At 32.7% G+C, this 13273-nt stretch overlaps 2 protein-coding genes and 1 pseudogene across 2 annotated transcripts in view; 2 read left to right on the forward strand and 1 right to left on the reverse strand.

Moving 5' to 3' along the window:
* Positions 1-1198: 1198 nt before the first annotated feature.
* Positions 1199-1774, reverse strand: LOC104818271. Its single transcript, XM_010547778.2, has one exon. It carries the CDS (start codon positions 1734-1736, stop codon positions 1428-1430), a length of 309 nt encoding a protein of 102 aa, XP_010546080.1. The 5' UTR covers positions 1737-1774; the 3' UTR covers positions 1199-1427.
* Positions 1775-2428: 654 nt separating this feature from the next.
* LOC104818507 lies at positions 2429-5768 on the forward strand (annotated as a pseudogene).
* Positions 5769-8663: 2895 nt separating this feature from the next.
* LOC104818272 (putative two-component response regulator ARR21) overlaps positions 8664-13273 on the forward strand; it is a 5033-nt gene continuing 423 nt past the window's right edge. Inside the window, exons 1-8 of the mRNA XM_010547779.2 lie at positions 8664-8869; positions 9415-9594; positions 9964-10494; positions 10940-11016; positions 11607-12602; positions 12715-12840; positions 12970-13056; positions 13157-13201. Of these exons, the coding sequence (XP_010546081.1) occupies positions 8746-8869; positions 9415-9594; positions 9964-10494; positions 10940-11016; positions 11607-12602; positions 12715-12840; positions 12970-13056; positions 13157-13201 (2166 nt within the window). The 5' untranslated portion in view covers positions 8664-8745. The remainder of the gene's footprint in view (positions 8870-9414; positions 9595-9963; positions 10495-10939; positions 11017-11606; positions 12603-12714; positions 12841-12969; positions 13057-13156; positions 13202-13273) is intronic.

The raw sequence follows: 13273 nt of genomic DNA on the forward strand, positions 1-13273 counted from the left end.
TATATTCTTTGATTTTTTTTAGTGGTCTCACTTTCTTTTTCCATTACATTATTGATGAGCTTTAAGAAAAGAAAAATTAAAAAAAAATCAATCAAATATTGATACTACTAAACTAGTATCATTTTGTTAAATGTAATCATTTAGTTAAATGTAAATTTAGTTTTCGTTTTTTTTTTATAAACAATGTTTGAGAACCGCAATTTTTTGTCACAATAAACACAAGTTTTGAACTTTGTGATTACGTAATAAAGATATTCTATTTTTTTTAAATAAAATCGCTCAAGGAATCACGTATAAGAAGATATCGGGAATCTCGGAAACAAGGAAACGTGGCGAGTCAGCATTGGAAAGATTTCGTAAACCCAAGAATTAGAAAAGCCGAGGTGATACGTGGCAAGTTTCTATTGAGTAATATATTTTCTTTTATGTTTACGATTTATATATGAGACTAATACAATAATATTTAATTAAAAAAAACGAAACAGTATCAAAAGGTGCGTCAGACATCATCGTACGATGACACGAGGGCCAACCAATGAGAATTTGCCTCTCTCCTATGTGTCTTCGTTTGGTTGGCATTTACTATTTTCTTTCTAAACATTTAATGGAAAGTCTGTAATCGTAAGCACATATACGCAGTTGACAGAAGAACATTACAGTCAATAATAATAATAATAATAATACATACATACCAAAAAAATTAATGATAATAATAATAATAATGTGTCAAAGCGAAAAAGCCCAATGTTGGTCCATGTGAAAAGGCCCAAATTAGAAAAAAAACAGATTGGAGTGTTCTTTTATATTATTGGGCTTAAGGCCCAGTTTTGGAATTTTGATAATGATGATGATGATGATGATGATGATGATGATGATGATGATGATGATGATGGGATGATGATAGCGTTCGATTTTGTGGAATAGTCGGTGGATTTTCGTCGTTTGGTAGATAGAATGAGTCTGATGGCACTTGCTTTTAGTTTCAACGGCCAAGACGACAACACACTTTTTTTCTTAATTAGATAGGTTACTCTAATTAACAATCAGCATCACATATATTCTCCTCTTTCCTCTTAATTATTCTCTAATTAATTTTACTTTATTTATTAAAAAAGTTTACTAATTTGATATAATAAACTAATTAGCATCTTCATAATAAAATACCATGGTTAGCCAGCATTCAATCGATACGCACGTGTGTAGTAAACATGCATTGCCGTGTAGACACCTATAACTTTTACATTGGACACCGAATGTTTTACTAATTAGCATTTATACCCCAAAATTTTAAAGAGTGACAAGAATGACCTCAAAATCATGCTATACTCTATTCTCTCCCTCTGTTTCTCATTTTTCTTTGGTGAAGTTATATACATACATGGAATTTTTTTTTAAAAAAAAAACGAGATTCAGGGGAAAGATTCGTCTTAGAGACTTCTTCTTGGTAAGTTAAAAGGCGTGATCTTGAGGACAAGACCGGGAAAGACATCGTCCGGATCATGGATATGAGGGTTTCGCTCCACGATAAACGGGTCGCCGCATTTTTCGCCGATGGTGTGGAGCGTTTCTCCTTCTCCTACAACGTAGATCTCCTCGCAGGGACGGTCGGAAAACTGAGACCCTCTGATTGATTCAGAAGCTATGTTCTCCCGTATGGAACCCAACAGTATCAGAGACAGCAGCACAACAGCAGAGCACCATGCTGTTATGTCCGAAGCCCTTCTTGGAGCTTTCATTCCTTTCAAGCTTTGGTTTTTTGTTTGGCGTACGAGGGTCGCGTTCATTATATATGCATTCGGGAGGGAGAGACGGATTGGTTGGAGGGTATTTTCGTCTTTTCGGTTTCCTCTGTTTAGGTCAATGGACGTGAAAGAACATTTGGTATTTGATAATTGGATCCATCTCTGCGAAAATATTTGCTACGAACTGGGTCAGGCGTTATCATGAGAATATAAAGCAAAGACATGGTTATGGAAAATAATTATTTATATTTCCATAGAAAAGTTTGTTAATCATAAATAAAAATAAAATTATATGCAACCATTCCTAACTCTAAGTCTAAATTAAAACTACCCTTATGATTAGTTAACCTCGATCCTGTAATATATGACTTCAAATCACATTTCCTCCTTGAAAATTTTTGTCCACCTCACCAATTCGGGGTGGTTATTTCTAACTAATATTATACTCAGTAAATTTGGGAAAAAAAAAGATAAATGATACATCATTTTAATTTTTTTTTGTTAAAACGTAAATATTACAATTTGAAATATTTTTACAAATGGGTGTCATGATCCTCTCCAATCATAGGTTTCCAGTACATAAAGCACGCAAAATAAGCATTTCCCCAGAAAAATAAGAGTTTAGCAATGAACTAGAACCCCTCGAACATTTAGAACCATATCGATAGCAACGAGTCATTATGGTAATGACCGTTGTGCAAGTCTCTTCTTCACCTATATCCTATTTCAGCAACAACGTAGCAAGTACGTTATAAAAATATATAAAAAATGGAGAAAAAATAATTTGTATTGATTTATGAAAAATGGAGAAAATATATAATAGGTGAAATAAAAAGGCATCTTTCTTAATGACGCGCGAACACAAAAGGCCAACGGTTGGACCAACGACACGACTAAGTCATATGGTCCGATGTCTACGTTAAGTTTTATTTTGGGGTTAAATGTAAATATATGTCTACATTAATTGTCCCCATGCTATACGTATATTCCACGACGTCTCCACTGCGAAGTAGCCATCATATATATATATATATATACACACACACGATTCATCGTAACCATCGTTAAAACGCTACAAATCCGAACGTTAATTCATTCATGCAAGTTCGAAATTTACATGCTTTAACCAATGATTAGGTGGCTCAACTCTTTAGGGACAAAATAAATCTCTTTCACTTGGACAGATATTTACATAAACTTCTCTAATATTTTGGAAGATATAATTGGGTCGAAACGATTCAATAAATTTTCGGATTATTAAAAAAATCACTTGCTTTAAATTCATTAATTTTCTTAAACCACGGATTATAAAAAAAAAAAGTCAGTAAATGATGCATTGAAAAACACGCGCTCATTACGTAGTCACCGTGGGACAGTTCGGTTTGGTTATTTTGGATTCCAACTTTTTAGTTTTAAAAAATATCTGGATTTATTTTTAAATCATATTTTTTGGATTTGATTTTTGTTCAGCTTTGATAGATTAAAAAAATACTCATTTATAAAATGATTTTTGTTATTTTCATTTTTGAGTCGGATTATAATTTTTCGATTTTAGAAAATTGATATCACTTCGATTATTTATATGATTCAAATGTTATTGGGACTTTATCCGGTTGGGATTGCTTCGCTTTTAACCGAATGCCAACGTACTATCACCACATTACATCAATATTCAATTCACTGTAATGGGCCATTTTTTACTGGACTTTGTTTGGGCCTCATAGGCCCATAAATAATTCAACGGCTTAAGCAGTGGAAAAAGGAACAGAGAGGTTGGGCTTCAGGTCTAATAAACCATAAAAAGTACAAACCCATTAAGTCCCCCAACAAAGAACACGATATCACAAGCCCAAAAAGATCCTAATTCGTTATATGCATGCGTTTGTATGTACATTCAGGGGTGTCAAACCGGTTGGTCCGTTTTGGTCCGGTACGAGCCCGCATCTAGCTCGAAGTTTTTGAATTCAGATTCATATCATTCCGAATTATTTCAATTATATACAACTAAGTCCGAAACCCGATTCTATAGAACTTGAGTTCGGGTTTACGCAAGGATTGCCAAAGTGATTGTCCGTACGAATGCATGATATCTAAAAAGGAAGAAACATGGAGAGGATCCTATCAAGTACCATTACAAATGGCCACTTAAACGTGTTTACGAAATCTAGGTTTCTCAATCTACATCTGATCTTTGCTCTAAAGCAGAAAGTATCGGTATAATCTTGCAAGGGCAGTACTTTCATTCTTAACATCATTGTTCTTCATGTCATTAGGTATAGGAATATATTATCATTAATATGGTTATGATTTACCCTAAATATTATATCTAAAATATTCTATTATATTTTACTATATATTAGCATGTATCTTGCCGTCATCAAAATAAAAAACATTCTCTAATATGGTATTAGAATTTGTACGACTAAACGTCGTAAAGAACCTTTCTCTATTGCTCTATGTGCTCTTGCACTTGGTATACAGTTTCATGGATGGGTATCGTATTTTATCCTCATCTACTACAAATTGCCCCTCCGATCGGACAGGAAAACCTACTACAAGTACAATGGATTGATGCACATTTATGCCCTTGTAATAATGAACTCCTTATTCTGGAGTAGTGGTTGCCACAATAGGTAAAAGGTTTTTTTTCCTGATTTTTTCTTCATCAGGTCTGTGATTCTCTATATTTCCGGTTTGTTTTTAAAATTAAAACTCGGTTTGGTATCTTCTCAAACTGGTTTCCACAAATTAAGAAAATTGTTGATGTGTCATATTTTAACTTAAAATTATTGACGTGTATAAGATGACATCAGCATTCGGCAAACACGTGTATTCCCAATCACATGAAAATTTGGTCAAATCGGTAACGTTTTTTTAGAGAAGCAATGGATAAGTTGACGGTTTCCTTCGTAATGGTGTTGCAAGTCTAGTTATTTGTAGACAATTTTACAAGTTGAAGGTTTTATTATATATATTTTAGTAAGTTCAATATTTTTCCGGGGACTTTTCCCTTTCCATACTCGCTTCATTGTCCCAAAATTATGCATCTCATATTTCCTATTCTAAAACCAAAATGCCCATTTCTCGATTTTCCAAATAGAGATTATTTCAAAGTCCGGCGAGAAAGAACACCAAAAATTCTTGATACACTATTCATCTCTGACATGTTTACAGAGTCCCTTCACCTTCTTTTGGCTATATAGCTCTCATTTCTGTTTTTTTAACTTTCTGATTTGTGGTTTTCTCTCTTCCGAGATTTTTCATATTCATTTTAGGGATTTTGGGCTGAAAAAGAGACTAGATTACTCCTCGGCCGGCGGCAACCCTTCTCAGGATTTCACTTACTCATGCAATCACCGAGTTTTCAACATACGCGACGAGTCTACAAAAGTCATGGTAGCTGCCCTTATTATCGTGTTTATGGCAAGGCACATTCTCTACCTCAACTTCTACAACCTTGACTACAATATGTTATGTTTCTATTTCCATCTAAACTCGGAATCTTACCTTCTTAGTACCTCTTTCTGTTTGCATATCCTCGCCGGTAGGGATAACCATGATTCAAGCAAAACCCTAAACGTTTAGCCCCTAAACTAAATCAGTGACAACCAATTCGGGTAAGTATTGATGTCAAAAATAAGTTTTTTTAGCATGACTCCTTGTTAAACTCCCGTAGAGCTACAATGGAAAGTTACATTGGCGATGAGAGCTGTAGAATTTACACTATGGGGCGGATGAGCGGCCATCACGTCTCACCCGTCTCGGTGGAAGCTAAGGGCATTCATCTTCATGAGTTTCCTCTCCATTTTTATCGGGGTGTGCGATTTACCGTCCCTCTACGGTTATTTGGTGTTATTTGAGGTTATTTATTTAGGTGTTTTCATAGAAGAAACCGCCGCACAATATAGTAATTTGTCATCTTCTTCTGTTGTAAAAATTCGGGTTTTCAGGTATTGCTCTTCGTCCTTTTCCCCTCTCCGGCCGTCAGTCGACCGGAGAGTTGCCGTCAGAGGAAACGAACTGTGTCGGAGGAGTATCACTTTGCTGTTTTGTTCATTTGAATTTACCCTATTTAATTAGTCTTTGTCTATGCCATTTTGTCTCTCTTTCCATCACAACGCACCGTTTACTGTATACGACGAAATTAAATTTATAGATAAACGGTAACCTTATTTTTTTTATTTGGCCACTAAAAGTCAACCTTATGATTTTTTGTTGACCCGAAACGCCCAGCCCTGGCTTCCACGATAACGAAACGTATTAGGTTTTTATTATGGTCCAATTTTAATATTTTTCTTATTAGATTATCTTTTTTAATTATTCAGATTCTCTTTGATTACCGTTGGTCTGTTAAGTGATGAACTTTGTTAATAACGGAAAATCTATGTTTCTTGGTTTAGTTCTAGAAAGTCTAAAAAATTTACATAATATTATAATTACATATGTTATATTTTTATTTGGTTTCAATTTTTTCATTATAATAAAACTTCTACGAAACAAATTATGATATGTATATATAATATAAAACCTCTTCCTATCATTAATAAAATAAAATAAATATAAATTTGTTAAATATTCTAATTAAATTAAAAACCGATTCTATATAATTAAATTAAAAGGGTTATCATTAATAATAACACAATGAAAATATTTGAAGTTCGAGTTTTTGTAAGTCACTTACGAGCAGTCTTGTATCTTTTGATTGTTTTGACTGGATTTTTTTAAAACGCTCAATCTTTGACTAGTTATATATATATATATATATATATATATATATATATTGGCTGCCCAAATTAATAATATTTATTTTTGCTTTGCTTTAATTTGGAAATAAAATTTCTCTTATGATAATATTTGATTTTGTACTGATTATATAAAACAGTAGTTTTTGTTAAACAGTTGACAGTCACAGCACACAGTTTTAAAACTGGTTGGTGACTTTGTCTTTATCTGTTTAATTAAAAAAAACTAGAAGAAAATAAATTTATTAATGAACATTAAATAACAATTTATGAGCGAATCTGGAATCTTTTTCCCAAAATTAATCTTTTCTGTCCTTATTTAGCATGGCGAATTCTACCCTGTATTTGGACACGTGTCCTTTTTACGGTGATGCTCAACAAATGCTTACTAATTGGGTTACAAGATAATCTCATAATCGAAATCAATTTTATATGTTTTAATTTAAAATTTAAAATATTTTTTTCTTTATTATATACTGTTTAATTGGACAATATTTATTTTACATGAAGAAATTTCCACTTTCGAATATCTCTTTTATTAACACTATTGTTATTCGTTGTCCATAAATTATAATTAATTATTTCTAAATTATCTTGTATTAGGTATAAATAAGTACCGACTCATTTAAATTGATAAGCTAATTCATTTTATACGTTACTTTCAAAATTTTTAGTATTGTACGTATATTAAAAAAAAAACCGAACTATAATATAATTAATGTTTTAGACCATTAATTACCATATAATATATAGCTTTGAACTAAAACCGTAAAAGTAAAACCATCTGTATCAAGTGATTTACTTTTTCGTTATTCAATCTGTGGTATCACATTTTTTAGTTATATGATTTTATTATATATCGGCTGTCCTTTTGTTAAAATCATCGAGAAAATATTATTCAATTGTTGTATCGCGTATGTGTAATAAACAACAATGATTCAAATTATGACATTATCATATCTATCATTTATTTAATATTTTAATTATCACATAATTCTAAATTTAAAATTTAAAATCCATTATGTAATATCTATTTTCTTATTTTTTTTAAATTCGAAAATTTTCTTGTATTTCATTTATCTAAAATGATTTCTATCCAGAACTGAAATTGTATACTGTATGACATTATTTACTGTAATTGTTTTGTTATTAATATCGCTAATTGTATTGTTTAAGTTTGAGAACTTCAATTATTTCTATTATTGAAAACCAGTTTTGATACTATTGTCGTAACTATTTATTCATGATTTGGTACGGTGGAAAAAACCCACGGTTTACATCCTTTGTTCTTGTTGCGATTTCAGTTTTTAACATTTTCTAACAATATAATCATTAATTTTAAAATTATTAGTTATAATATATAATTTTTTCAATTATACGTTATTATCATATTTTTTGTTACTTAATTTATGGTTGTATATTACTTTTGTTTAGTGTTTATAAAGATATATATATATATATATAGATATATATATATATATATATATATATATAGATATATATAAAACCCATATATTGTTAAAAGATTCTCTAAATTACTTTATAAAATATTTTTATTTCAAAAACTCAAATAAAATATATTGATTTATTTTACACAATCTGACTTGAGAATGTAAAAGATTATATAAGTTTTGTAGCAACCAATCTATAAAAATATAGAGCATTTCATCTACATTCCAAAATGAGACATTTGCATTTGAAAATTCTCAAAATTCTGATTTTTTGCTCATTTTAGAGTAAATCTTAAAAAAAATGTAAAAAAATCTATTAGAAAATCCATCCTCAACTGGAAAATAAACAAAAACATTCATTGAACGAAAAGATATTCAAATCTTTTATAAAAAATAAAAAAAATTATTAGTTTAGTAAATTTCATTAAGGTGTATTACATTAATCCAGATATTTTACATAAATTAGCACACAAAATATTTTCAAAGATTGCTGGTTTTGCTGCGTATCTCTTTTCATTTTCCTAACTTTTTCACAGCCTTTTCATATTTTCCATCCAAAGAAAGTAATAATAATATAATAATAATATAACAAATAAAATATCAAAGAACGTTCGTATTTATCTTTCAATACCTTTTTTAGTTTTCTCCTTTTATTTACTTATATATATATATACACATATATGCAAACCAATGCAATGCTTCCAAAATCTTCATCTTTCAAATTTCTTCCGGAGTCTATATAATACTTGTATACCCAAAATTTTCTCATATAAATTCCTAAATATTTTTATAGAGAAAAAGAATCATAAAATGGTTTTTGATCAGTCTTTCAATAGCAAGAATTCTGTCTTAAACTTAACTGTTCTACTCGTCGATGATGATCCAACAGTTCTTTCAATTGTTTCAACTATGCTTAAGACTCCAAAATATAAAGGTAAGATCATTTCCTTCAAATTTTATAGATTTGTAACTTTTTATGATAATATATAGTTATATATTTGTTTTTCAAGTCAATTGATTTTGTAATTGTTTTCATCACGCCTTGTAGAAATTTTCAAATGTTTTTCTATATGAATATCTAATAACCAATATTTTTTTGCATGTAATAGATCTAGAAGTTTATGCATTCAATTTGAACTTTTTATATTTCCGGCTAGGGTTCTAATGATATGAATGCATCCAATCATCTAATCGGTAATTGTTCAGATTTTCTTTCAATTTTTTGCTTGTTCAAATCCCATCGTACTTTTGTTTTTATAAACTCGACAAATTATTTTAAGAAGAATAAATTATATACAATGTTTTAAAATGATGTGGGTGATTTCTATTCAATTCTGTTTAATTTCATTTTGAAAATTTTGGACTACAAAATTTATAATTTTGTACATCTTTATATTATGTGTGTATATATTTACCGTTCTTTATCTCTTAATAAACATTTTTCTATAATATTTTCATTTTTATTTTCAAACTTTTTAGATTCATCGATAACGGAAATAACGGTAACACCCGCGAAAAACTCTCGAGAAGCGTTGTCAGTTCTTCAGATACAACGTGATAATATCGATATCGTTATCACGGACTATCACATGCCTGGCATGAACGGGGTTGAATTGACCCGAGTTATCGATCAAGAATTCGGAAAACTACCGGTCGTGGGTAAGATTTTATTTTTTTTTTAAAATTTATTATAAGATAAACTTTCACGATTCTCTCAATGACATCAAATTATACAGCTGGAAAACTACCGGTCGTGGGTTAAATAATTTGATACATTATTTTTTTAATTTGGTAAAAATGGTATTGTCCAACTATATATTCCATATAGGCGGATTTACAATGATAAATATGCGAATAGATGGAATTTTGGTCGAGCAAACGCAATTAAACATTACCTGTAGCATTCCTTTTTGCACTCGAGCGACGCTTATTTGCATATGTTTTTCCCTTTTATTCCCTCAATTCGACGCCCGTAACATTATCTATGCTTTTCGAATATGCATTTTCCCCAATCGCAATTGCTTACAGTGATGTCATCGGACATTAGCAACGAAATCGAACGAGAGACCATCTCGAATGGAGGCATGTGTTTCATCGCGAAGCCCGTCAAGCCCAAGGACCTCGCCACGATTTGGAGATGTGCCCTAGAATCCAAGAAGAGGTGCAAGTCCATGTCCGTCGACGGAGGAGACGACGACAACGGCAACGACAGCGCCGTTGCTGTTTCGTCGTCTTGTAAGGGCGCAGTTGCTTCCGACGGGACGAAGGGTTTGGGTAGGAAACCCTACACCGGGTCAACCCTAAACGACGACGACAGCGATAAGGTAGATCATAACGTTGATGGTGGTTCGGGGGAAGATAAGAAGAAGAGAAAAGCAGCTGATAGCTTCGGTGATGATGGTGATGACGACGGTGATGATGATGGTGATGATGATGGTGATGGTGATGGTGATGGTGATGCTGATTCCCGGCCTTCAGCCCCGAAAAAGGCCAAGGTTGTTTGGACAAATTCTCTTCACAACCTCTTCTTGCAAGCCATAAGACATATTGGTCTCGACAGTAAGTCTCATCTTAATGATCTTTATTTTTCTTCTTTATTATAAAATTTTCTCTCCATTTATGTTTATTCGATGCGTATAGTTTATTTTTTTTGGTAATTGGGTATCCTGACTCGATAAATATAGAGAATAGAAAAGTTTACGTGAATCACTTTTCCCAAATTTGAGATTCGAACTCGGGTGGATAGGATAAACGCTAAATACTCCGTTTCACCTATTAAACTATCCGAAACTTTGGGTGTTTGTTTAAAATGTTGTATAAACATTAATTACACATGATTCTTGCGGTGTGTATATGTATATGTGTGCAAGCACTCGTGCATATGTGAGAACGTATATGTATACATGTATGTATGTGTGTCTGACTGTGTGTATATGTATGTATGTATGTATATATGTGTGTACATACACAAGCTGATGAGCATGTAATGTTTGGTTTTGTGAAGAGGCTGTGCCGAAGAAGATTCTGGAGTTCATGAGCGTGCCTGGCCTAACCAGAGAAAACATCGCCAGCCATTTACAGGTTTCACTTCTCCTACCTCTATATACACACATACACACATATACACACATGCTATAAAATTTAATATAATTTTATGAAAAAGAAAACAAATAATGTACTAAGGAGAAAATATTGAGAGGTGAGGAGGATTTTTCCAAAATTCTTATACCTTATTTATATTATTTTTCTAAAAACTATTGAACTTATAAATAAAACACTAAATCCACACAAATCATTGCCACTACTTCATTTGTCCTATTGATTTTAAATAATATTTTTTTTGTTCAAATAAAACAAAACAAATTTAAAATTTTTTCAATAATAAGATTATTTCCAACATTCTCCCTTTTAATCTTGTTTTTAACGCAAGTATCAACCAAACACCGTTTTTTTGTTCAAATATAACAAAACAAATCTAAAATTTTTTCAATAACAAGATTATTTCCAACAATATGTATGTATGTATGTATGTATGTATGTATGTATGTATGTATGTATGTATGTATGTATGTATGTATGTATGTATGTATGTATGTATGTATGTATGTATGTGTTGTGTGTGTATGTATGTATGTATGTATAACTTGCAAGCTTTTGAATGGTGTACACAGAAATATAGGATTTTCTTGAAGAAAGTGGCTGAGAGAGGAGCAATGCAATCAGGCTCGATGTCGAACAGAGTCATGAGCTCCAACTTTGCCTACGGCCACCTTAACTCATCGCTCCCGTACTACAACCATAACGCACCGTACGGCACATCATCACTGAGTCACAGACCCTACAACTCGGAACTCGGGTTATGTCTCGGACAGTCCAGGCTCCTCATGACCAACAACAACATTGGTCAGAAGACTCAGAATCCCTATCCCTACAGCAACCTGAACCACTCCTCCTATGACCGGAACCGAGTTGGATCAACATCATTATTGCCCAAAATGGGAAACATCCCTTTCTATAACTCGGCTACAACGACTCAGACACCGAGTTTTCTCCCTCAAAACGGAGAAAGGAGAGGCCTTTTCCAAATGGGGATGAATCCCGGAAGAATCGGTCAGACATCTCACTCTCATGGGATTGGATTACAGTATGGTACAAGCACCAGTTCTGGTCTGAACCCGAACCCGAAACCTAGAAGCTACAATGGCACTGTATATGCAGGAATCAGGATGAATGAGAGGGGAGATCTCATCGGACTCGGACCGATTCAGGGTAATGCTAATGCCAATACCAACGATAGTTCTCTCGGCCGGGGCAACGGTTATATGAACAGGAACCTCAACAACAATTTCAATGGCTATGCAAGTTCATCAACTCATCACCTCCGTCAGGGATTTAGCCATCTCTCTGCTCATCAGCATTCTTCTTCTTCTTCCTCTTCTTCGGCTTCTCTATTTTCTCACCTGCAACCCTTCTTGAGAAATGCAGTAATAACCGAAAACATGGGTCAGTCACAAGGCAATATCGCGAACCGACTTGGGCAAGTCGACTTTGTCTTTCCTGAATTTGACAAGCCGAACAAACAGCCTTACCAAACCCAACTCAGCGGAGAACACCGCCATGCCGAGTTACCTTGTGATGCAAGTAACTTCCAGTTCAATCACAACCAGGTATATATATATATATATGTGTATGTATAGATGTAGTTTTCATCATACTTCGATAAATGCATGTTTTGTCTGAACCGTAAACTCGAGCCCATGTCTGGTCTTGTGTCTGCAGGTGCAAGTGGAAACGAGTTCTCAGAATGTTGAACCAGAGGAATCGCCCTTTGGAATGGACAACTTTCTTGAAGCCATTACTATTGAAGACACTGCTAATGGTTGGATCGCTGAGAACACAAGCCAGGTATTATATATTATATGCCGATATATGTAAGCGTACATATACGTATAAAACTCCATTTTTAAAACTTTTAAAACATATATAGCGATTAGTATACATATGTATACACACCTAAATGCTTCAATATTGAAGGCTGGTTCCAATGGAGAAACACTGAACTCTGCTTCTGCTTCTGCTTTGATGGTGTATTCTCCAACACTGGACAATAATCCTAGTCAAGTAAGCTGAATTTCGTATAATTTCGAACAAAAACATTATATATATATATATATATATATATATATAATCGACAAGTAAAATGTTCATTCCTTGTATATAGGAACAAGGTGCTGGAGATTGCGTGGAACTAACATACTTCAATCAGGCAAGACGCTTCACAACCTAATGTGTATATATATATATACATACATATATATATATATATATATATGTATGT

The sequence above is a fragment of the Tarenaya hassleriana genome, unplaced genomic scaffold, assembly GCF_000463585.1.
Source record: "Tarenaya hassleriana unplaced genomic scaffold, ASM46358v1 Cleome29, whole genome shotgun sequence".
Lineage (NCBI taxonomy): Eukaryota > Viridiplantae > Streptophyta > Magnoliopsida > Brassicales > Cleomaceae > Tarenaya > Tarenaya hassleriana.

What these genes read in the sequence shown, in the direction of transcription:
- LOC104818271 (XM_010547778.2), bottom strand. Translation starts at nt 1,736, where the DNA reads ATGAAAGCTCCAAGAAGGGCTTCGGACATAACAGCATGGTGCTCTGCT.